Source organism: Phalacrocorax carbo, chromosome 2, assembly GCF_963921805.1.
Source record: "Phalacrocorax carbo chromosome 2, bPhaCar2.1, whole genome shotgun sequence".
In the NCBI taxonomy this organism is placed as follows: Eukaryota; Metazoa; Chordata; class Aves; order Suliformes; family Phalacrocoracidae; genus Phalacrocorax; species Phalacrocorax carbo.
In genome coordinates, this window is record NC_087514.1 from 48,474,491 (window position 1) to 48,499,731 (window position 25,241).

Sequence of the window (25,241 nt, forward strand, 5' to 3'; positions counted from 1 at the left end):
TCCACAATCTCCCTGGGCAACCTGTGCCGGTGTTTGGTCACCCTCACAGTGAAAGCTTTCTGATGTTCAGAGGCTCTTGTCATAGTGCTTGGCGTGATTGAAAAGAGCCTGGCTCCATCCTCTTTGCATCCTCCATCTAGATAAATTAATTATTAATCCAGAAAATAAAATAAAATAAAATTCTACCTGTCCTTTCCCTACCAAACAGCTTATAGCCTTACAGAGAGCTCACAGGTGTCTGCTTGGATATTGAATTTCTAATACCACGTCCTGTTTTCTTTTTCAGATGGGCTCATCTTTTGGGAACTCAACATTTCAGTCCAAAATAACAGAATCAGCTGATATTGTTGTTGGAATGTGCTATATGGTATTTGGTAAGTATGATTTCATGGTGCGCGTGTTTATAGAGCTTTGGTCATATTTGATGTGGTAAGGAGACTTGACTGGAAAAGTCAAGTTTATTTCTGACACAGATGAACTTTACATTCATAAGAAAGGGGGAAAAAGCATGAAGTAAAATCATTACAAGGTTTCTCATCTGTCATTTATGTTAGGTACAAAAACTTTATTCAGTATTAGGAATATAAAGGTGGACAGGAATGCTGGTTTTTGAGGCCCTGTCAGTTCTTAGCCTCTGCGTGATCATTGTTAAGTCTGAACAGGAAAGCATCTCTTCCATACATCATTGCAAACCATAGAACAACATATCCTGACTCCTTATAATGCCTGAAGTAAAATACCAAAAGCCATAATTACAATTTGCCCAGGAAAGATCAGGTTTATGTCCAACGTCCAGTCACTGCCTTAGAAAGTGAGGTTTCTAGGGAGGTGGCTATGCTCTTAGGGAGGAGGCAAATTTATTCTCCATAGGTCTCACTGATGAGAAAAATCCAGATCCAATCCTAAAGGTACTGGTCAGTATAACCATGAGCCAGAGGCCAGGAAAGGCAACCCAGACACGTGGTAGAGCAATGGCCACCCTGGCTAAATTCAGTCAGGAAGCATGACTGATGTCTGGTGGTTCAGAAGATGGTGAAAAAGAAAAACATAGAAGCCAAATGAATGCCCTAACAGGAAAAAAATCGTCCTTGGAATTTTCCTTCCCTAAGGCAACCAATACTAGCCCTGAAGTATGGGATTATTAAAAAATAAACATAGCACCAACAAAGAGTGAACCCGTGCCTTTATCCTCATTGACTGCCAGTGAATATTGGCATCCTAATGGTTTCAAAGACTAACATGTCTTTTCAACATTCTGTTTGAAAAATATAAATGAATGTAGGCCCATTTCTTTTAGAGTGTAGCTGTATATGGATAGCTGAGTTTGAGAGGAGACTCATAGCCTGGCTGGACAAGGCATATCAATTTAGAGACTCCTGGATTCGCAGAGCTGATTCAACTAATGATAGGGTAATTTCTCATCAGAAACCTCATGTTGTTTTATTCCTGCCAGATGGAGCTGAAATTTTATGGTGTAGCTTTATTTTTGGTTTTGGTGTTATTAACAACAAATAAGATGCAGACCTCTCTACTGACAACACTGCTGATAAAACAGTGAAAATTTCATCTATGTCTGTCCCGTGTTCTCCTCTCCCATCTTTGTTCAGCTAGTCATACAGCATAGTGTTGCCTCATAACTTTCTTTTTAACTTTCTCTTTCTGGATCCTGTGATAATCAGCCACTCTCAGATCACTGAGTCTCTTTTCAGGATGTATCTTCAGTATCTACTCTGTCCACCATGCCAAATCTGTTGAAGAGCCCTGCTTAGAAAACAGATGCAGTATGTTCACAAGGCTATAGAAAATGGAGTTTGGAGTGATCCTGACAGAGCATTTAGAGCATTTGCTGAGCTCTTATACCATTCCTAACCAAAATTTGTCAAGCCTCCTGTGAAAAACTTTCCATTAATAAATTAAGCAGTTTATTCCAGTGTTTGCTAATAGGAAGAAGAATAGAAAAATGGAAAAGAGGTTTCCAGTACATGGTATTTTGTAAAAGTTACACATAATATTTGAAAGAAAAATTATATGCTTAAAAAGGAAAACAATTGTTTCAGATAAAACCTCTTCCCGCCTCTCCCTCCAGGAATTTCACAATGGAAATGTATATGAACAGGGACGGATTTGACCATACAGTCAAGTAGATCCCAAAATGACTATGGTGTCAGTTGGTGCATACTAAAAAGCTGTATATGGACTTGAGCTGGTAATCCAGACAAGAACAGACACCATGGGAAATAAAAGCAAAAAATAAAACTGAGTTTTTACTAAGGGAAAGCATGATGATTTACTCTCCTGTAGCATAGCCACTGAAGATATTTGGTATAACTGGTATCTCTGATGTGGCTACAGTTTTTATGCTCTGGTTATAATAAATCTTATAGTAGGAACAGTGAGAGAGCATATCCTGATAGTCTGATGATCTGTGTTCCTTGACCTCAACCAACCTGATTCTGCTTAGATAATGATCCTTTTAGAGATACCAAATGATAATCAGATTGAAATGTAAATGAAACCTTGAAAAATATTAAAACATGGAAAGAAAATGAAAATAATTTCAAACAAAATGATTGCCTTTTACTGTGTTTTCATTGTTGTATTTTTGAAGTCTTGGAAGAAGAATGTTTCGAACAAAATTGCTGCACATTTGCAGGAGAAGAACGTTCAAGAACAGTATCTTTTCTCTCTCCAGAGGATTTTAAATGACAAGTACCTTAAATGGGCTTAAGGTGATGAGTGGTGGAAAGGGATTTAGTGTCAGTGTCTAACATTACTTGCTAATCTCTGTTTCCGTATGAGAAAATGTCATAATTGAGCATTTGGGAAAACTATGTATTATTTTCCTATGTGAGTATGATTAAATTAAGTATATTCTCTTATGGGTATAACCCAAAGCCAGTGCTGGTTTGCGTTCTCTATGCAACTTATTAACCTCAATTTCTATAGAATAGAATATTTACCTATATTCTATAGGTAAAGTGTTGCTTTTTCCAAACGTATGCAGGAACAGGCAGTGAGGTCCACAAATCACTTGGTGTTTCTTCAGCAGCTTGATTTCACATGGCATTCATTAAGGGACCCTCCCATTCATTACACATTGTTGTGTTCACTGCCCTCTGAAACTTTTATGTTTGAAAGTGTTGTTCTTGTGTGTCTATAAAAGGCTGCCTAGAGCTCTGGTTTTTGACTGTTGCCTGACCTTCTAAACAGATGGTCCTCTAATTCTTATCTAACTTTGTGTATCCATCATAGGTTTTGATCCTGTTATTTTAAAGGCAAAGAGCAAATTCCTTGTCTTCTAGTAGACTACTTGCAGCCTTCTTAAGTTTCTTGGCAGGTGTCACAGTAAAAGCGGCATTCCCAGAGGAAACAGTTCTATCTACACACCGTAGAGACATTACTTAACTACACTTTTTTCATGCATAATTCAACATTCTTGCTATATTACCTATTATTAATAGGAACTATAACAGGCATCTCTAAGAAAATGCCTCAAAGAGAAAGGAAGAAGAGTTAGTGAATGGAGAGCTCTAGACTTGGAACTGGGAAAATGTGTGCAGTGCCAGATGGGTATTATCTCTGACCTAATTAATGACAGCTTTCTCCAGGAAAAAAATCTTTTTTTGGCAGGTCAGTTAATTTAATGGATAAAATGGATAAATGGCTCTGTTTTGGGGCAAGTCTTGTTTAACATATTTATCAATGATCTGGATGAGGGGATCGAGTGCACCCTCAGTAAGTCTCCGGACGACACCAAGCTGTGCGGGAGCGTTCATCTGCTTGAGGGTAGGAAGGCTCTGCAGAGGGATGTGAACAGGTTGGATTGATGGGCCAAGGCCAATTGTATGAAGCTTAACAAGGCCAAGTGCCGGGTCCTGCATTTGGGTCACAACAACCCCATGCAATGTTACAGGCTTGGGGAGGAGTGGCTGGGGGGCTGCCTAGTGGAGAAGGACCTGGGGATGCTGGTCAACAGCCGGCTGAACATGAGCCAGCAGCGTGGCCAGGTGGCCAAGAAGGCCAACATCATACTGGCTTGTATCAGGAATAGTGTGGCCAGTAGGAGCAGGGCAGTGATCATGCCCCTGTACTCAGCACTGGTGAGGCTGCACCTTGAATACCGTGTTCAGTTTTGGGCTCCTCAGTACAAGAAGGATACTGAGTTGCTGAAGTGTGTCCAGAGAAGGGCAACGAAGCTGGTGAAAGGTCTGGAGAGCAGGTCTTATGAGGACAGGTTGAGGGAACTGGGTTTGTTTAGCCTGGAGAAAAGGAGGCTGAGGGGAGACCTTATTGCCCTCTACAACTACCTGAAAGGAGGTTGTAGTGAGGTGGGTGCTGGTCTCTTCTCCCAAGTTACAAGAGTAAATGGCCTCAAGCTGAGTCAGGGGAGGTTTAGATTGGATATTAGGAAAAATGTCTTTACTGAAAGAGTGGTCAGGCATTGGAAGAGGCTGCCCAGAGAGGTGGTAGAGTCACCATCCCTGGAGGAGTTAAAAAAATGTGTAGATGTGGCACTTCAGGGCATGGTTTAGGAGACATGGTAGTGTTGGTTTTACAGTTGGACTTGATGATCCTAGAGGTCTTTTCCAACCTTAATGATTCTATGATTCTAAAATGATTCATTAGATCTTTGCAGATAGCCTGATGGACAAAACAGGAAGAAACCAGGAGAAATAAATTTTTTTAAAAAAATAAAATTTAAATATAAATGAGAGAAAATGGCAAATATGAAAAAGTGACAAGCTTATCTGATAAGTGCCAGCTATGATGACAGCACTTTATTTTTGTGCAGGGAAAAAAAAAAAGATGGCATATAGTAACTTTTTCTTCATGTTGTGTGTTTCTCTGCAGGAATATGCTCTTTGTGTGGGAACAGTATTCTCCTATATGTCTCCTGCAAGAAAAAGAATATGTTGAAACCAGCAGAACACTTCATTATTAACCTTGCCATCAGTGATCTTGGTATGACTCTGACATTGTACCCTCTAGCTGTAACCTCCAGCCTTTCACACAGGTTTGTTCACTATGCACATGATGTTTAACATCCTTTGGAGGTCTGTGTCAGTGGTGAAGACCAAATTACTCTGCCACTTTGCTTGCCGTAGAAGTGGAAATTAATTGGAAGGATTGAGAGAAATGTGCTCTGTGACATCAGCTTTGTGGACTGCTGGTGTTAATTAGTGTTCATGTCCATTTGAGGTCACTATCTTTTTGATTTCTGCAGGGCTGAGAAGATTTTTTTTCCAAACATCCACATCCTACTGCTTTTATTCTTCATGGGTAGTATTACTCAAGTAATGGTGAAATGATTTGGGGTTTTTTTTTCAGTTGGACCATGAAGTTTGGTACCATGAAAAGAAAACTGTGAATTTACTTATGATCTCCAAAATTAGTGGTAGAGATGATGAATAGAAACATAATGTTCTGGATTAATATTTAGGCCAACACTCTGAATTTAGAACTTCTACCTTCCCTACTTCTCTTTTTCTACATGAATTCAACCTCATATCGTTGTGCAAAATCTATTTTTTGTGATCTTCCTTTAAAGTTTGGGAGGCTTAAAAGACTCATTACTAGACCTCATATAGTATTTGTGCAACCCAGGCGGTATGGAAGTGTTTGAGAGAAGGGCACTAGACAGAAAAGGTGAAGGAAGATCAGAACTGGTTGTCAGGAGCTGTTCTGCATGATTTGAGATAGGATGGTATTTGTAATATTTTGGTCTATCCCAGTTGTTGCAGAATGTCCCTCGTGTACAGATGTGAATATGCAGTGCTGATTTGCCTTCCCAAAGCACTTTACTGAGAAACCTAAGAATGTGAGATTAATAGTGTAATTAAGTGGAATATATTTAACAAAAGACAGAGAACACCTCACCCAACATAACTGCTGGGTAATTTTTTCTTTTCAGTTAACCAAAATGAAGAAACTGTATTTGGTCTGATGTGTGAAAAAATATATCTCTGTCCTTTTCCCATCTAGTTTTCCCTCATTTTGGCATCAAAACAAAAAGTAAGAGAAAAAGATCCAGTAATTAGTTTTTACCACATTACTGTCTGTGTTAAAATATTGCTAAATATATTGACTAATGGAGATGATGTCTTCAAAATCTAGAATAGGGCTTTTGATAACTGCTACTGCAAATAATGCCATTGTCTGAATAGAAAGGGAGGCGGTATAGTGTTTCAGATAAAACTTTTGTTCTTCTGGAGAACCTTCACAAGAGAAAGTGTTGATTTTGATGAAAACTAGGTTTAAAAATATATATTAAGAATCAGAAATAGTAATAAGCTGTATTATTTTATGTCCTAGACCTACTGGTAACAAGCATTTCAATTTTTCATTTCAGAATGATTATCGTTAAGATATACTGCTTTGTTTTATAAAAATAAAAAGGCTTAAATGTGAATCATAAAAATAAAGCAGGACATGATTACTTTACTGGCTGTACATTTTTCAAATTAGAATATCTTTTGTAGATGATCATTGATCAACAAATAACTTAATCATGCGGTTTTATTGAATTTTTAAGGCTACAACTCTAAATATATTTCTATCATTTTGTATTACATTTAAGAAAGAACGATAGCATCCAAAAATTGACTTTCTTGGTTATTTGCCAGGTGGCTGTATGGGAAACAGATCTGCTTGTTCTATGCCTTTTGTGGGGTGCTGTTTGGGATCTGCAGTCTCTCAACACTGACATTACTAAGCACTGTGTGCTGCCTCAAAATTTGTTTTCCAGCTTATGGTAAGCTAATGCCTCTGTCTTAAGTGACTCAATTTTTCGTGTGAACATAGACCACCATTATCTGGGTTGCATATCCTAAAAAGTATTTTTATAGAGGAGGTCTTTTACATCCAGTCAAACAATTCTTATTTCTGTGATCATTGATAACTAACTATAGGGCTAGATATATGCAGTTGATTACTATTCAGGTCTTTTAAATCAGGGTGATAATTTGGAAACATGGAATAAGAGTTCCCAATCTGAAAGCAAGGCTGGCCTGAATAAACTATTTTTTCAGGGTTTATTGCTACATTTTGATAGAGATTTATTCATAGAGATTTATGTTGTCCTAAGTATCCTACATGTATCAGAGAATTCAGCTACCTAAGTTTCTGCAAATTGTTGTGAACCATGCCCTATTCTTACAAACCTTCAATATGCTATAGTATTTTGAACACTTATTAAAGTTACTCTTAATTACCCTGCTCAGCTGCCTGTATTTGGGAAACTCCATGCAGACATGGCAACCATGCTGATCTTGTTTTGTGTCTTCCAGGGAACAGGTTCAGGAGAGAACACGGACAAATCTTGATAGCCTGTGCTTGGACTTATGCAGCAATTTTTGCCTGTTCTCCCCTAGCTCACTGGGGAGAATACGGAGCGGAGCCCTATGGCACAGCCTGCTGCATTGACTGGCGTTCCACCAATGTAAACACCGTGGCCATGTCTTACAGTGTAGTCCTCTTTGTCTTCTGTTTTATTCTCCCCTGTGGAGTAATTGTCACTTCCTATTCTCTTATTCTGGTCACTGTGAAAGAATCCAGGAAAGCAGTGGAACAGCACGTCTCCGGCCCTGCCAAGATGAGCAATGCACAAACCATTACTGTCAAGGTATTTGAAAGTTAGTTTTTGGCAAGGCTTTTTTGGCACAGCTGGGCAGCACCATGTAAGGACCAAGAAAGTTCCTGAGGCGGGAATAAAGATGGAAAATAAAAATGGTTCTTACTGCATTTTCATTTCAGGCAACAGTATTGTCTCATGCAGATTTACTGCATGGCAATGAGTTGCTAAACATGCAAATAGTAGATCTGTTGTTTCTGGAGGGTGATAATTGAGCTCACAAAGCATCGTAACTTGTGAAAATTAAGATTTCAGACTTTTGATCAAAAGGAAGTCTAAAAATTGGAGCACTATGTAGAAGTGAATTTTGGTCTCATGCTCTTGAGCCACTGCTTATAAAAGCCAGTCTGGTTTTGAGTGAGTGAATTCTGTTTGCCCAGCTACAGACATCTGAGGAGATCCAGCCTTAAGCTTTATATCATTAGAAATTTTAAACAGTAGTGTAGACATCAAATTCTCTTTATAACTGAACAAGGGACCAAGGTCACAGAAAAGTGTATCTCTGTAAATACTTTTCGAACCAAAACTTCGAAGGTTTGTGTTTCACTAGCTTATGCAGTAAAATTAAACCTGTGGTCACAGTATTTGTTGTGGAAATTGTTTCCTGCTGCCAGACTATGTCCCTGTCATTTCCAGGAGAAGATCAGCATCAATTTTTTTAATAATCCAAAAAATGAGAAGAGGAACTTTGCAGCTAGCATTGGGTGTGCTTCACTCCCTAGATAATGTACCTCTTGAAAGACCTGAGTGTTACCTCTTGACTCTGTTAATTATCTCCACTGAGAAAATCTTTGGTTTTTTCTTTTTTTTTTTTTTTTTTTCAGTGAATCCTTGTCTCATTTCTCTAGTTATTTGTTTGGCATGTCCTTCTAAGTATCTTCCTCATCACCTCTCAGTTTTCTGTTTGAAGTGATCTTTGGTCCGTATCTTCTTTCTCTGTTCAGGAATATGGACACTCTCATTTGCAAATACAATTGGACACCTCACAGATCTGCTTCTATATGGAATATCTGTTTTGTCTTTTTCATGTTAACAAACTTGGTCTCTCTCTTACATCTCCCTTCAGATTACCAAGTGCAGTGTTGCTTCACTAGACATCTTAATTTGCCCAGTCTCTGCCTTTGAGTATCTTGGTTTTGACCACTGTGGGAAACACCATCCTTCTGTCTAATGCAAGGACTTGTAACCTAAATACCTTCCTTATCCAAGCAGTTTAAGAACTAAAGAGTTACGTCCATCTTACCTACTCCTTTTTTGTAATAACTCTTAGATGGAACATTTGCCAACTAAAGCTCTTAAGTATATTCCTGCCCCACTCCTGGATATTCAGTAGTCATTCATTTTCTTAAGTCTTCCATTTGACCACATCCTTTAACTCTTTAATTAACTTTTAAGAATCTTCATAGCTTATCTTAATTAATTTCTATACTCCTGTTCAGTGAGACCAAGGTGCTGGTTGCACTGTATGCTCATAACACTCAGAAATGTGCATACATGTTCAGTGCTACTTGTTATTCTTATAAGTTCCTTCTAATAAACACTGGCAAAATGAAAACAATACCTCCTTCAAAATTTCCTTTGTGATGTTAACTCAAAAATTCATGCTGGTATCTCATAGAAGTTGACATTGGTTGGGCTGCTGGAACACTACCAGGACTGCTTATCACGTACTGGCAAATATTTCTTCTTTTTGTTCCCTGATTTCTTCCCATCAAAATTGCTCTGACCTTCACTGTTAGGCTGTAAATTCTTTGAGTTACTCAGACTGCTTATCTGCAGAGTATCTTACCCTGAAACAATAATAATACAAACCAGAGCTAGTTATACATGATAATCCCTTGGAGATATCTGCCAAGAGGATGGTTTAAGTCAAACTCATAAAAGCTGAGAGCAGAGTAGGGACATTTTTGTTTTGGTTAATGGCCAAGAAACTCTGCTAAAACAATTAACCCCCAAAGATGTCTGTTTTGCAGTGTAGTTGGAATGATTATTTGTTGAACTGTAGCTCTTCCTGCTAGATTTGAGCTGCAATACAGCCCACCTTGTAGCACCTGTCACATTAGAGATAATTTATAGACCCTTCTTCCTCCAGCCTTCTCCATCCTGCCTCTAACATCAGGTTACCATAACTTAGGAGTCCTGGTCAGGTTTGACCTGTGCCTCCACTGTCTGATCCAGCTTCAGCTGAAGTGTTTGGACATTGCTTCAGTCTTCAAAACCTAAATCTGGAAAATTATTTGGGCACTTAAAGTGGGACTTAAACACTTAAGAATCCAGCTAAGCTCAGAATTGTGATTATGGAAGCTCTTACTTGGCAGCTGCCTATGCCTTGAGGCTCCAATAAAATGCTTCAGGTTCCTCTGTAAGTGTAGAGGTTTCCCAAGTTCCTGCAGTTTGCTTTAATCTGTACTAAAGTTTTGCTAAACTGTATTAACATAACCAGGCCATAGTGTTCAATTTAGGCCCACTTTAGTCTATTTGTTTATTAGTAATTGAATATTTTTATGAAAAAAGAACAATAAAATACAGATAACGTTCGCTGTCACTAATCTAATTCCCATTTTAAAAGATCTGTCTGTAGTGTTTTGTCTGTGCTCTTTTAGAATGACAGTAGCAAGACTTCTAGAAAATGTAATGGAAGCTGTATAGTGCTTTTGTGCTTGTGAATTTGCAAGGTTGGCTAAGTACTGGTATTGCTTTTATTATTATATAGTGCTATAAAAATCAATTATAATGCATACAGAGGACACTATTGTTCTCATGTGATCTCTTCACAGGTGCATGGGTTTGCTAGCTTCTGAAGAAAATATGCTCTGAGCATATAGATAAGACAGATAATTATTATGAATGCAAGTAGAGATGTAGAAAATTGCCTCTTCTCCAGGAATTCCCTGGGATTAAGCCATTTCAGAAACACACCCTAGCTCCCCCTAGACGTTGCAGGAGAAAACCCACCATAAGTGTAACTTCATGTCTCATCAAGTATTTGTCCAAATATCATCTCTGAATTGTCTGCAGTACATTGAATTTAAATCATGAGGGGTAAGCCTTTGGCCTGGGAGATTGTGTTCAGTTTTTATTCTGATTCAGACTTCATATATGACCTTGAACAAAACTGGTATTCAACTTGTATTTCTTTGTGGCTGTAATTTGTGATACTTCTGAGGTATCTGATTTAAAACACCAAAGTATTGTTTGGCTGAAAAGGAGAAGATTGAATAATTCACATCTCTCTTATACTATTGTTTATTGAAAGAAATGATTTTGTTCTTAGTATGGAATACAATGACTTCCAGAGAAACAACACAAATCTGCAGACTATACAGGTTAATTGTTCTTAAATTGGGCTTCTGCAATGCACAGACATAGTGCTTGGGTTTTTTAATCCTCATTCAATTACTTTTTGTTAAATTAATAGAAATTTTACCACCAGCTCCAAAACTGGAAGTATTATATATACACTGGTACGAGCAATCTTGAAAGCCATGGCTAATTACAGGTGTGCATAACAGGAAATATAATGGAAATCAAATTGGATAAAGGTTACTCTTCAAAGAAGACCTACAGTTTAGAATAGAAGATGGTAAATCTGAATAATTCATTATGATGGGTAAATCTGCTCCTGAAGTGAAAGAATTCCAGCTGTTCAATGCCTTTCTTGATTTTGTCCAACTTAAACAGATGCTTTAGTTGTAAGGCACAACAACATTGCAATTTGCTGCAAGCATTTCAAAGCCCTTCGGAGATTAGATGTGCTGTTTCTAAATGCATGTTAAAGGAGAGAATCTGCATGAATACACAGCCAATGTCAAACTTACAGTTACATTACACTATTGACTGTATAATATTTATTAATTTGAGGTGAAGACAATCAACTTTTTGGCAAGTGTGGGAGAATCTGGTTGACTGATAAAGAACATATTGAATGTTTCTTACTGTCAAGGCTTGCTGTGGAAGAATACAGACATTCCATTTGGGAAGAAAGTGAAATTGAGATTCTGTTCCTTTAATACGGATCATCACATTTATGGCTGGCTTTTACTTTTGTGCAGCATAAATGTTTATAATAGCAACAAGTTTACAAAGAAGTGCTTTTAGATTCTTATGTGAGCATGGCTCAGATCAGAAAAACTCTTCCATAATGCTTTAGACCTTTCAGTAACGTTGTCTTCATTTTTGTGTGGTCTCAATTGACTAGCTCATTTACAGTGACCACGGCTATATCCTAGGCTTTCCAGATGTGCAGGTCCTACAAAGTTGCCAGGCGTCTTGGGCAAAAATACCTTTTTTTCATTTTTTTAATCTGGAAAAGGTTTACAGAGGAAAAAGCGGACAGATGAAGGGTCTGAGATAGCCTCCAGTAGTCTCAAGTTCATCAGACTTCTGTTACAGCCTGATGCATACCATTTTAATTCCTTGCCACCTGGTGTAGGAATTATAGCATTGGTTGTTCTTGTCTGTTGCTTTTCAGACTTTGCCATCATTGCTTTGGTATATTTTGCAAGATACGATTGTAATATGCCTTAGCTTTACAGGTCAGTAAACTACCAGTCTTTAGCTGACTAGTTCCATGATTTCTGTGTACAGTAAAACTCTGTAAGATAGGACGTTATGGCCAATATTTTCCTTGCCAATGAGAACTGGAGCAAGGTTGAACTGTCAAACGAAGGCCTCCAGTGTAGTCAGCTGCAAGACTCAAATTCAGGACCCACTCTTGCTTTGCCTGGTGCTTTGCCCGTTAGCCTCCGCCTCTTGCATATTTCTGTCTCCAGGCTTTGGTATGGTACTTACGGCGACCTGAATTCTCAGCAAAGTTTGCGCAGAGAGACGTTCTGCAGTTTTATAATAGAGGTTTCTGCTGTTGCAGGCTTTTGAAGAAAGAGGTAGATAAGCCTTGACAGAGTCTCGTCCATGAGACAGGGTGTGTGAATCTTGCAGTCTTCAAGGATCCAGAGGCAGAGTTTGGGGTCAATGTTACCTAACTAACATAAATTCAGTAAGGAGAAGGAACAGGTGATTTGTGGGAACCTGTCTTCATCTTTGTGAGCCACTGTGGGGGACAGGTAGCATCTTAGCAGATGGTGGTGGTTAAACTAGCAGATCTCAGGTGATGAAGGGCTGCATCAAGGGTGCTCTTTGGTTTCTGAGAATAAAGCTGTTATAGCTGCTTGAGCAGGCCTCTGGCCCAAAATACACTGGTGAGATCCTCAGTGAAATTTAGGAATTCCCCTGGCATGTCAGGAGAGAGGCATGGGTGCTGGGCACTCCTGGGACAGGGTGGCTCCCATGGATCATTGAGGCTCACTGGGATTTTGCCCTGTGTGTGATGCATGTGTACCTGTGGATGCTGACTGTGAATAAAACTTTGCTTTTGCAAATCATGAGACATAGAAAAAGTTGTGCTGAGGATACAAGGAAGGGCAGAAAGCAGCTTTGAATACGCTCTGTAGGCGTAAACCCACACAAGGAAATCTGGCCCTAAATCTAGCACTGGAAATGCTCCTCCGAGGGAGCCTAGATCTTCCTCACCTGTCTGTCTGGTTTAGATGACCCTAGGGCAGGACAAGCTGAGATTGTGTTTACTTTTGTATTTCATTCATTGGGATGCGTATAATGATCATGACAACCGATGTAGTCCATGATGCAAGGAGAATGGATTGCACTAGAGATACATAGCTGATGTACCCATTGTAAATAAAATGTTTATGCTACATTAGAGCACTCTTTCTACTTAGAGCCACAGGCAATATTTAGTAATGCCTGAGTACAGGAGAGGACATATCCATTTATGCATATTTTTTGTAAGCTGTGTGCTAATCATAGGGCTCACTTTAAAATAAATAGACAGCTACCAAAAAATTTTGGGCAACAGACAGCATTAAAAAAACTTTTTTTGCCATATTTTAGCAAGACAGTTGAAGAAGAATTACCTTTATCTTACACAACTCGGCACCATTAAGCTGAATGTATACAGTGAGGTGCTGTCTCTAAGTATATACAAAAGAATAAGTGAACAAAATACTGCCAGATTGCTTAAAATATGCTGCCAGAGGTCTGTTCCAAGGTCTTGAGAGCAGAGTAATCATTGGAAAGAGGCCCATTGACTTGTTTTAGAGCAGAAACCAGTAAGAATCAGGTGGTTTTTTCTGAACCACAGTACTGTAACAGCAGTTTACTGTTTTTACTTTTTTTACTCCTTTGTGTGCTGTTGAATGAAGGGAGGAGTAAAATTCATGCCATGAATTTTCAAAGCTTAGCCCGTGAATTTCTAATTTCTTTTACTTCTTCCTCTATTTTAGCAATGCATTGGCTCACTGGCTTATTATTTTGCAGAAGAGAAAAGTAGAGGTTGTAATAGTCCCTTGAGGCATAAAAAAAACCAAACCAGTGGAATTAATTTGCTGCTTATAAGCATTCGTTTGGACTAAGTCTCCAGATTTTGAAAATAGTTGCATTTACCCTGTCAGAAACAATTTGTAGGAAAAACTTCATATTCTCAGCAGAATAGCTTCACCCATAGTAATTCCTTTAAAAGTGAAAGAAGAAAATATAATTTTATTGGCTCTGTCATAGCCTTATCTAATTGCCTTCTGAGAGCCCATTTCTCCTTCTTTGTAGCCTCTGGGAAATGAAAATCTTTTAAGGCTGTGCTGCAATAAGCATATTGCATACATAAACTGAAAAACGTTAAGCACTTTCTGCAAATTTTCTTTTCTGTTTTGCAGACAGGAATGAATTTGCATGCCAAAGGAAGGTAAAGGTTCTACAGAAGAGACAAATGATGGACCATTTATAATTCATAGGAAGGACAATATGCAGTCCTGTTGATTTAAATGACATCGTCTCAGGAGGGCTTGATTCTTCTAATTCATTAATGCTCAAGACTTTCTATTCAAAAACTTCTTGCAATATATTTCTTAAGAAGCAGAAAATGTACTTCTAACTTTCTATTCTAAACCCTCTTTATTATTACAGTGAAGTATCCTTTATTAATAATTTTGTACCAGGAACATCCATGTGCCGGCAAGGTTCTCTGTTGTACAAAGAGATCCTTCAAGTCCAGACCTGCAAGATGCTGAATACACTGAAATGAGGCTTCCCTGCCTGTTCCTAGCATTGGCCTCAGGGTTGGATGGACTGGCCCTGGCAGCATGCAGGTTGACCTCATCTGTGCTTACAGGCTACAATCATTCTGTTCTTCCTAAAAGATCCATAGGGGGCACAGGGTTTTATAAGCCCACGGCCTAACTCAAAAGTATCTTTCCTGAACTTGACCAGAGACTCTTCTTTCTGCATCTTCTGTACATTGCTACTTCTTACCGATATTCTTGACAATCCTGACAATCTTAAGCAATCATGTGCTAGTCTCTATACAGGTATGTAACGATTGTTTGAAAGTGGATATTTTTTAGTTAGTTTATTATGCAGATAGAAGAATTTGCTAAATCTTGCTTGCTACATGTTGATATAGCAAACATTCACCCGAGTCCCATGGGAATTTGTTACAGCGAGGGTAGAGTGTAGTGAAAAAAATATTACACAACTCTCACAATAAATTCTCAAATTCTGTGCATATTTCTGGACAATATTATTCTTTTGTAGATTAAATTTTTAAACATAGATGTTGGCTGTTACATTGAAGCTACTGCATTATATTTGGAGACCTAAACAGGAATTCTTCAGGCTGGCTGAAGATCAGCAGGTTGTACTGATTTAGTGGAATTTGCAGATAATTACACACTGTCAGCTGTCAAGTCCAAAATTGTAGGCAGGTGCTAAAATAGTGACATGAGGAATGAATAATCTAAAGCATCTACATGGTGTCCATTAAAGCTTGCTGAAATTACACACTACATGGCAGATATATGGATAATCCAGTATTTATGTAGTTTATAATTAAAAGGCAAAGCGACTATGTAATTATTATACTGTTATCTAAACATGGTATCTATTAGAAGGTGGCAGTTATAGCTCTGTGCTGGGCTATGGCAAGGTACGAAAATGATCAGCAATGACGCCTAATATCTTAACATTCATAATTTTTTTACCTGTATTGAGATCTTCACTTGTTATTTGAAATACTGGTTGATGTAAACCAGTCTTGAATCCTTAGAGCAGCCTAGTATCACAGGTGTAAGGTGCATATCTGTTTCCTTCAATTTTAGAGTATATGAAAATTATTCTGTCGTGGAAAAAAATGTCAGTAGAATGCAAAGGAGCTGGTATTGTTAGATGCTGTAGGAGTGCAGGTGAAAACTGGGAACCCAAAGTCTGCCCATCGAATTAGGAAGCAAAAGGTAGCACACAAAAGCATAAGATTCTGGGGAGTTGTAGCAGGAAATGGTGGTAATTTCTGCAACATCAAAGAAAATAAGGCCAAAGCTCATAAGCGCCGGCCCACTGATTGCCCTGTTGCTTAGTTGTTAGCGTGCTCCCTTGTGTGGTTTTACCCATGCCTGGGCATAGGCCAGGGGATAGCGCAAACCAGGGACTGTTCCTAAAAGGTGATATGGGCAAGACTGTGGCATATTTGTCTTGTACCAGTTCCCCCTTGTACACTTTGCTAGTATTATCCCAGCAGCATCTGTACTCTAACGTGATCCTAACACCCCTTCCTAGGGCATGCAACAAATAGTTTGTTTCATGCACTTTGAACTGAAAAAAAGTACACGGAATCCCCAATAATTATGTCTTAAGCCCACCAAGACACGACAAGGGAATGCTGGTGAGACCCAAGGCCCAACACGATGCAGTGTGGAGGTGACTAGTCTGTGCTAGGTCCAGGCAGCGGTCCCTGATCTTATTTTATTTAGCAGTTTAGCTAAATCACATTGTTCCTTAATCAGCCACACAACATTATGCTGGATTTCCTTTTGTTCTGTACAGGCTGATTTTGCTGTTTCTATGCTGTGTATTATAGTCTGAGGCTAAAATTAGGCAATATGTCTCTTCTTTGCTTTAATGAGAGATGCTGGGCTCAAGTCTAGAGTGAAATTATGAAAAGGCTCAGCTGCAGTTCAGCATGCCTGTTGTCCTTGCTGGGTCTCATTGTGTAATGATGCACAGGTGACTGCTGCCTCAGGTGATATCACCTTCACAGGAGGAAATCCAGGGCCAGAACTGACATCTGTCTGTCAAGTATAGCATAGAGGTATTTGAATCAATCACACAGTGATGTAATGAAATGGGATAGTTGACCCGTCTCATAGTCTCATAGAAAGTCATATTCACTTAAGAACAGTTCCCCTTGGCGTATGTAGCTGATGTGTGGCCTTTGTGAGTTATTGAAATGAAATGAAAGAACAAATGTACAGATCAGTCATACAGAACACAGGTTTCTGGGGTAAAATGAACTCATCATTGGAAATAACCTACATATTCACAGAATTCTAGTTGGTTATTGAGGCTCGAATCACAGGACCAATGTCACTTTGTTTCTGTCCTGCTACTTACATTTTTTAGGTAACCTTTGGCTATTATATTGTGCACTGAATTAAGAAAGTTTTTAAAAATCATTGGCAAAAATGAGATATGAACCAGCAGGAAAAAAGGAATGCTCACTCACAAGTACTCTGTTCCTTATAGTGAAAGAGCTTGTGGAAAAGATTTTTTTGCTTTCAAAACTTTACTATCTTTGACAATTTATATGCAGATAATTGAAACCCCTTATTACATCTTACTCGTTATGCTTTGTGGCCTTTGTATTTTCACTGGAACAGTGTACATTCAATAATCTTTTTCTGATCATTTTAGGAAAACTGACCACTGCAACTTGCAGGTGTAGTATTTCAGAGGTAGCTAATTTATGATTACACAAATACACCATGTGTCTAAGAGTGTGTGCTAAAGGACACATCTTTGAAGGCATAGTGTGCCTATGCAATGTTCCCCCATTTGTTGTCCTTATGCTGTTGTTCTTTGCCCACAAAAATGCAAAGATGTCCTTTGGTTTGGCCCTTTGGTGAATTCCTTGTGAGTGCTCACAAGGTTGCCCCATATCCACCTCATTAAAATTCTCTTCCTTTGCTGTGCATATAAAAATCTTGATGTTATTTGCCATCTTGTGTTGGCATCACTGGTTAGCCCACTCCTCAAACCTGTCTTCTTGGAATCATGTTGGTCATTTGGTTGATCTTAAGGAGATGGAGATACTTCATCAAGCACGTGGCTTAAAACTTCTTAACATACACAGAGAGTGTTAAGTCCTTTCAAGCTCTGTTGTATTAAACTCCAGACTTCAAAATGTGGCATGACAATATAAATAATTATAACAAAGTCTCTTTCTACATTCATGTACATATATGCACAGTTGATATGCTTAAATTTCTCAAAGGGGGTTCCTTTTACCTAATTGTGTTCCACTAAAAGTTAGTTGTCTTAAGTACCTCCTCAAAATTGTCAGTGACAAAGACCTGAGAGCAATCTGTCACATCTGTTTTAGACATAGATCTTTCAATGTTATTAATTGCTTTTAGGAGAGATGTGTCTCTTTCCTTTGACATTATGAAGAACCTAGACTGGCTTAGATTTAGCATATAAATCTTTGGATAGCTCAGGTTATGCAAGCTTAATCCCCTCCTTGCTCTAGAAACTGTATTGATGCAGTTTGGGAAGTTGGCTGAGAGCTCCTTGAAAATATGTACCAAATATCTTTTCATAGGAACAATGTAAAGCCTATTGCAATTCCAAAGATTAATCGCTACCTAAATAAGCCATCTGGAAAATGCATCAATTTATTCTGATGTCCATTTCTTTTTAGTGTGATTCTGAAGGGCTGAGGCATATTACTTGTCACGGAGACCGCTTTTAGTTTCAGTGTTGAATACTGGCCATGGACAGTTGAAGATTATAAAGCCCATGCATATGGCACCAGCATATCCATAGATAGAGCCAGACATTCAGCTGATGTAAAGAAATAGAATGCTATGGAAACAAAGAGAAAAATTAAGTTCACCCCATCTTGTGGATTTGCCTCTTCATCATTTCTTGACTAGTCTTATTCTGTCAAAATACCTTTTTTCTCAGTTCTGTCGAATGACTTTAACTTTGGGCTTCCTGTGAGTTCTAACAGGTTAGAGCTCTAAATGGTTATCACCCATAAATGTGAAGTTTCTCCTGTGCCACTATTATTACAGTGGATGGCTTTCTAGAGACATATGCAAATTCATTAACAGATTTTAGCCTAACAGGAAAAACTGTTAAATGCCACAGACGCTCCTCATAAAATTCATGGTATATATTTCTTGGCAATCACCATGCATGTCTTCTTGCAAAATAAAATTTGTGAGACTATTAAACTCAGGGAGAAAATAATAGCATTTGGAGGAGATCTTTATGCCTTAAAAGAGTCTAATGTATGTTCCTCTGGTGTTAGTGCTTGGGGCCTCTTTCATTCTCAGTCTGAACACAACAATGTCATCTATCTTAATAAAAAAACCCCATGATTTTTGCAACCTTGAATCTATAGCGAGAGCCTCACTGAGAAAAGTGGTAGATTTGCAGCTAACTGAGCTAGTTAGCAGCTCTGTAATGCCACTTGCAGAGCGCAGCTCAGGCAGGTGGCACAATTAGCAGCTGATAACAGAAGTACTTTCCTTATGTATTTTCTTCTGTCCCTTGGATCCAGTACTACTCTAAACTGATACTGTCTTCCTTATTTGGAAATAAATACTTTCAGCAAGCATGGACTTGTGAAGCTTCCTCAAGTCATGAATATTCTTGTTTGTGTCTTTAAAATATATGTGCACTTAAGTTATAAACAGTGCTTAGAATGATGCCCCACAGGTTAATCTTCCTATACATGTTGATGCTTACAGTTTACTTTAGATTTCTCAAGGTTTATGTTTATTTCAGATCTGATATTTATCCTTGCATTTTACATAGGTGTGTGATAATTTATTAAAAAAACCCAACCTGTTCTTTTTCTCTGGTGTTTGGTTGGGTTTGGGGTTTTTTTTGTTTGTTTGGTTGGTTTTTTTAAAGGCCTACCAAAGCCTTCTTCATAGAGTTTATCAGGAGAAACATTTGTGCAGTAGGAGTTAACTTCAATTCATTAATCTGATTCACCTTCAGGATTAATGTGGTTTTCTGCTGTCAGATGCCTGTGTGTGGCTGCAGTTGAGCACCAACAGTACAGTTATGGAAGACATTCGGTAGCCAGGAAAAATGGTATGACTCATGAATTAGACAGTAGATAGGAATAGCTTTGCAATCCAGACAAGTGTACCCCCAGAATGGTATCTTTTTCTTTAGGTTGGCTTCCTTTTTGGTCTAAAAAGAGTTTTTACAGCACTTTAGTGAAGAGGAAGAGAAATGTAGGAGCTGATACATTTTAACTTTGAAAGTTTCAGGTTGAAGTAAGTTTCAGACAGAATTAAGATGCTAGAAAAATATGCAATTGGAGAGCAGTTGAGGTATGATGGACGACTTGGGAAGACTTTTAACAAGGGGTTTCAGTCAGGTGGTACACACTATTTTGGTGGCTATTTTTTTCATGTATGCAATTTTTTAACTCACTGTTTTCTCTTTTTCTCTGCAAGCTGAGTGTTGCCGTGTGCATTGGATTTTTTGCTGCCTGGAGCCCTTATGCCACTATTGCCATGTGGGCAGCTTTTGGATCAATAGATAAGATTCCTCCATTAGCCTTTGCTGTGCCCGCTGTCTTTGCAAAGTCTTCCACATTCTACAATCCAGTTATCTATCTCCTCCTGAAGCCCAATTTCCGAAACACCATCACCGAAGATTTCACAGTTCTTCGACAGTTATGCATCAGGACTTGTTTTTGTGTCAAGGCACCACAGAACTACAGATCACCTTTGAACACCAGCATGAGAACATTTAAGGACAAAAATCAATCCAGCTGTAATTCTCTGCCAATTGTGGAAGAATGTTCTTATTTCCCTCATGAAAAGCGCAGCGATACTCTCAGATGCTTTCAAAGCTATCCAAAATGCTGTCAGGAGATGCTAAGTGCTATGGAATGCCCTCCTCAAGAAGCTGTGTCCTTGGAAAGCAACCTCCAAGCAAAAGTGATACAGGCCAGTAAGAAGCCAGTAAAGGTAGTTGCGCAGGGAGAGAAAAGCACTGAAATCAATACTTTGGAAATCACCTTGGAAGCAGTACCTGTGCATAGTACATTTACAGACCTCTAGAGCTGCTTGCATGAAGCCCTCTGACATTACTGTCGTTACACTGGATTTATGAACGTGGCTTTTTCTAAAGAGTCCTCCTACTACCCTGTTTTCTAGACTATTTTCCTGTTTTTTCTCACCTTCTTTGATGGGACACATGTTACAGCATGGGCATGCTACAAATGCTATATAACTCTTGCCATACCAACTTAAATGCATTGTGCTAACTGTGGTCACATCATGAACTATGTCAGACAAATCCTCTCTGCATTTTGTAACATCCTTTTACTCTGTTTTCAAAAGAATGCACTAACAATTGACAGGTTTTCCATACAGCATTATTACTCTTTTCAGACTATGTACGTTTTATATTCTGTCTGTTCAAAAGAAATAACTCAATGTAGAGTTTTAAAAGGACAAGATCGTGCTGGTTTAATTGTTATAGCAACTGAAAAGATACATGCTAACTGAAATGCCTGTTCTCCAAGAATTGATCTTGAATGACTGCATAGGTATAGGTATAGGTGATTTTGTTCCTTGCTTTGAGATGACAGGCAGGTTCTGACCTCATTCCACATGAATGAAATCAAAATATTCCTGATAGCTCAAGATAGGATGTAACTTTTACCTACATTTTGGTGTAATTTTAGAACTTGCCCTAGGGCATTATTTATTATTCCTAGTTTCCTGTATACGACCTTGGAATCAGAAGCGTGAAGACCTGGGCCAGAAATACCGTAAGGGGCAAGAGTCTCTGCTGATGCAAATCACTGAAACCTGTGAAAAATACCCCATGTGAAGATTCCAATCCTCCAGGAATTCTTGAATTTGGCTTACAAGGACAACGCTGCAGACTAAGAATAGGCAGAGCTCTTCTTTCCCTTGTGTTGGCCTCCTTCTTTTCTCCTTGGAAAAGGAAGGAAAAGAAAATTAAGGGGTGTTGGAGAATGGGCTTTTGAAATGGTTGCTTCTACTGGTTAGGGAGAATTTGGTTGAACTGCTGCTCTGTTTCACACTTGGCAGCAGGAAGCATCATATCCTCTGCTGCTGCTGTGAGAGCAAGGGTACACTGGAAGTGCCAGGCTCTCATTTTGGCCAGGCTAAAGCCAAAATTACTATAGCTTGGTTATTAAAAGTGATTATAGCTTTGTTTTCCAGCTGGGGTTACTTTGGGTGATAAGGCAATCTTCCCCCAAGGACTTTGCCATCTGCAGGACCAGTTCATCCTCTCCTTCCCAGGAGACACTACCAAAGCCTTAGGAGAATATCGGTGTCTTTATAACAATAATTATTCATCAGCAACACATTTTGCTGCTATTTCTGTGGTGACTTGAAGAAAATGTACCTGACTGCAAAAGGGACAGCCATGTTACACTCTATGAAAGTCTCCAGTTAGCCACTTTACAGGATTTTCAGTTGTTATGGAGTGCATTTGGCATATTTACTTGGGACATAAGAGTTTTCTGTCCTGTTTCTAAACTGCCCTCACCAACCGCTCTGCCCCCCACCCCCACCCCTGCTGCCCCAAGCCTCCTTCTATCCTCAATGTTTTTGTATACGAACAATCATTAAGATACTTTTTACTGGATTTCCATGATGCATATATGTTTAAAATACATGCCCTAATGAAGAGTACAAAACATTTACATGGCATTACAGAAAAGAAAACCTCCCCAAGGCAAAAAATACAGTGTCTCTTCAAGAACTCTAAAAAAGCAATCAGAAAAGGCAGCTGGACTTTGAATGCTCAGAAAGTCCTTTCAATGCATGTTTTCTCAAAGGCTTCCCAAGACCCATAGGTCAGCAGCACAGCACAAACAGGACCCTTGTTCTGCGGGGCTGCAATTACTGCGACTGCTGTCTCTGACTTCAGATGAGATGGGATCGGGTTTTGAGGACCTTTAGGCAATGCTGACCTTTTCAGATGGTAAATCAATGAAAAATAGGAGTGGAAGCTACGTTCAGAGGTCATCTGGTCCTTCCTGCTCAAAGTCCCATTGATGTCAATACACAAAGCTGAGTATGTGAAAAAATCTCTGGAGGACTCACTGACAAAGGCATATGTTTGGGGGTTTTAACTGGCATGTCATTGCAAAGCCTAAAACCGTCACACTATCAAAAGACAAGAAATTATAATCTGCGTCATGTGGAGGGGTGTATGCCCAGCTTCCACACAGATGTTTGAAATCCCAGCCATAACATGCAGCTCTTTAAAATTATCAGAAAAATGATGGGTGTTTTTGTGCTGTGACTGCTTTTTGAGCTGTACTGCTTGTTAGCTGTATGGTGAGATAATGCCATGAGCTATTAGTCTAAACCACAAATATAATTTTTCTAAGAGCTCTACATACGCATGTTAGGAAAGTAAGAAAGTTTGGAGTCTCCATGCCTGGATTTATAGTCACTTTCAGTTTAGCATTCTCTATAGTGGAAGCCAAGGCTGACTTGCACTAGATGCTACATTTTTTTAAAGTGGAAAATATGTGAACATATATTTACATAATGTCTTTTTGTTAATATGATGAAAAAAACACTCTGTCTTTTTAGGTCCCTTCAAATTGGCATTGGACAGTCTGAACCTGTCTGTCAGCTCTGAATATAGAGAAAAGCATTTACGTAGAAGGTGACATTCAACTTTGAGTAGAAAATTTAATGTTTTAAAAATGACTGTAGAATCCATGCCAGCTCCTTTTATAAGTTAATGGGAGAAACATTGTGTCTTCGCAGAGAATTCCACATATATTAGACATTAAGAATGACAGTGCACTCAGGCCTGTTCCCACTATGTGGTGGGGAAAGTTTTCCCTCTTGTGTGGGTAGCTTTTTCTGTAGCAACCACAATCTCGAAAAAAATTTTCAAGTCTGCCAATTTTTGGATTTTTCCACCTGTGGTTCATCAGGGTTAGTTGCAAGTTACTGCTAGTATGTGTATGCGTAAATCAAATGCCATCAATTGCAGGGGCTCTTTATTATTATGTATTAAGTTCTGGTGAAAGAGTCAAAGGATTATTGGAATTTTAAACAAAACATTTAAACAAAATATTTATTTTTGAAGATAAACCAATAAAAGTTATTCTCACTTGGCAAAAGAACTTATCATTTTTGTTGCTGACAATGTATTTAAGTACACTGAATATGACATTTATGGTGCAAGTGGCAGAAAAGGCAAGGCAAACCAGTAAGATTGCTAGTGTAGCATAGCATGGAAGATGTAGCGGGCCTCGCCTGCCTGCTATGCTTTCTGAAGGGGAAACAGTGTTTCTCTAAAACTCAGTTGCTCAGAAACGTCACTGATCTGAGACTGTTCTTGACTGGAAGGGACTGAAAGTCGTTCACACTTGGTGATGCAGTTAGGCACAGCTCACATGCTAACAGATAACTGACTTCATCGCACACACACAGCTTAGCAGAGACCTAGTTCTGAAAGTGTGCAAAAATATTCCCTCTTTGCTTGGACTGAAGGGAGCAAGGGGCGCAGCTGGCTGAGCTGAGGAGAGCAGGACAGAACTGGTGGCTCTGAGCTGGGGATGGTTGTTCCTTGGGCCAGAACAGCAGGAACTGGAAGTGTGTGTGCCTGCACTCCATGATCACAGCACCTTTGCTTCCCTTCTGTATTTGCCTCTTGCATTAATTTATGGCTTTGTCTTACAGAAGATGGTAAGTGTTGGGGTGGGAAATCCTTTCTCCTGTGTATGCAAAGGATTTCAAACCAGGTGGGAGACACCAAGTCTTTTCTCACTGCCACAGGAGGGCTGAGGAGCTTGCCTGGATGCAGTCTGGAGAGGCTCGTGCTGCTCTTGGCTTTGCTCTGTAGCCACAGTGGACAGGCAATGTGTGCTGTAGGCTGTTGATATAACATATTTTGGGAGCATTATGCTTGCTGTTTAAGCCATTTCATGTGCTGGGCAGTGATGTCCTTGCAGTGAAAGGAGGGTCTGTCAGAGGTTGTGGAAAGCAAATGAACTAGCTGGTTACATCCCATCTCAGACAGAAGAGCTGGAAATAGCTCTTCATAACTTTTCTGCCACCTTCTTGCTCCTCCTGTGGCACTTTTCCTCCTTTACACTCTCTCCTTTCCTGCTGTGCTCTTTCATTCCTCTCTGCTGTGCTCTGCCTTCCCTCAGCTTTCTATTCCTTTTCCTGATCCTTTTTTCCCTCCTCCCCACTCCCCAGCACTCAGAGCACCCCTGGGGAGCTCTGCAGTAGGCACCTGGCACTCATTACACCCAACAGAGCAGTAGAAAGCTGTGAACTGCCCAGTTTCTGTGTCCAATGTCAAACCTTTGTGATTGATGGCTTTTGCTTTTCCAATCGCTATCGGAATTGAGCTGGTCTGTGGACGCCAGAAGCACATGCTATGTGTTTCATTTTTTTTTCCTGTTAACTCTCTGGCTTTATTTTAGCAAGGTACCAAGACAGTTTTTCTCCAGCACATCTACCAAGAGGACATGTTCTTGCAATGGGTTTGGAAGGGAGACTGG

The 25,241-nt window shown here is 39.2% G+C and overlaps 1 protein-coding gene across 1 annotated transcript; it reads left to right on the top strand.

Annotated features, from left to right (window-relative positions):
* The first annotated feature begins 286 nt into the window (after positions 1–286).
* Positions 287–21,107, top strand: LOC104051513 (opsin-5-like). The gene is made up of 5 exons (XM_064445446.1): positions 287–374; positions 4,852–5,014; positions 6,624–6,751; positions 7,287–7,621; positions 20,170–21,107. The coding sequence occupies exons 1-5, from the start codon at positions 287–289 to the stop codon at positions 20,779–20,781; spliced, it is 1,326 nt and encodes a 441-aa protein (XP_064301516.1). The 3' UTR covers positions 20,782–21,107.
* The last annotated feature ends 4,134 nt before the right edge of the window (positions 21,108–25,241 follow it).

What these genes read in the sequence shown, in the direction of transcription:
- LOC104051513 (XM_064445446.1), top strand. Translation starts at nt 287, where the DNA reads ATGGGCTCATCTTTTGGGAACTCAACATTTCAGTCCAAAATAACAGAA. An exon ending in AATTTGTTTTCCAGCTTATG is followed by an intron (nt 6,752 to 7,286) that starts GTAAGCTAATGC and finishes TGTGTCTTCCAG; the next exon opens with GGAACAGGTTCAGGAGAGAA. An exon ending in CACAAACCATTACTGTCAAG is followed by an intron (nt 7,622 to 20,169) that starts GTATTTGAAAGT and finishes TTTCTCTGCAAG; the next exon opens with CTGAGTGTTGCCGTGTGCAT.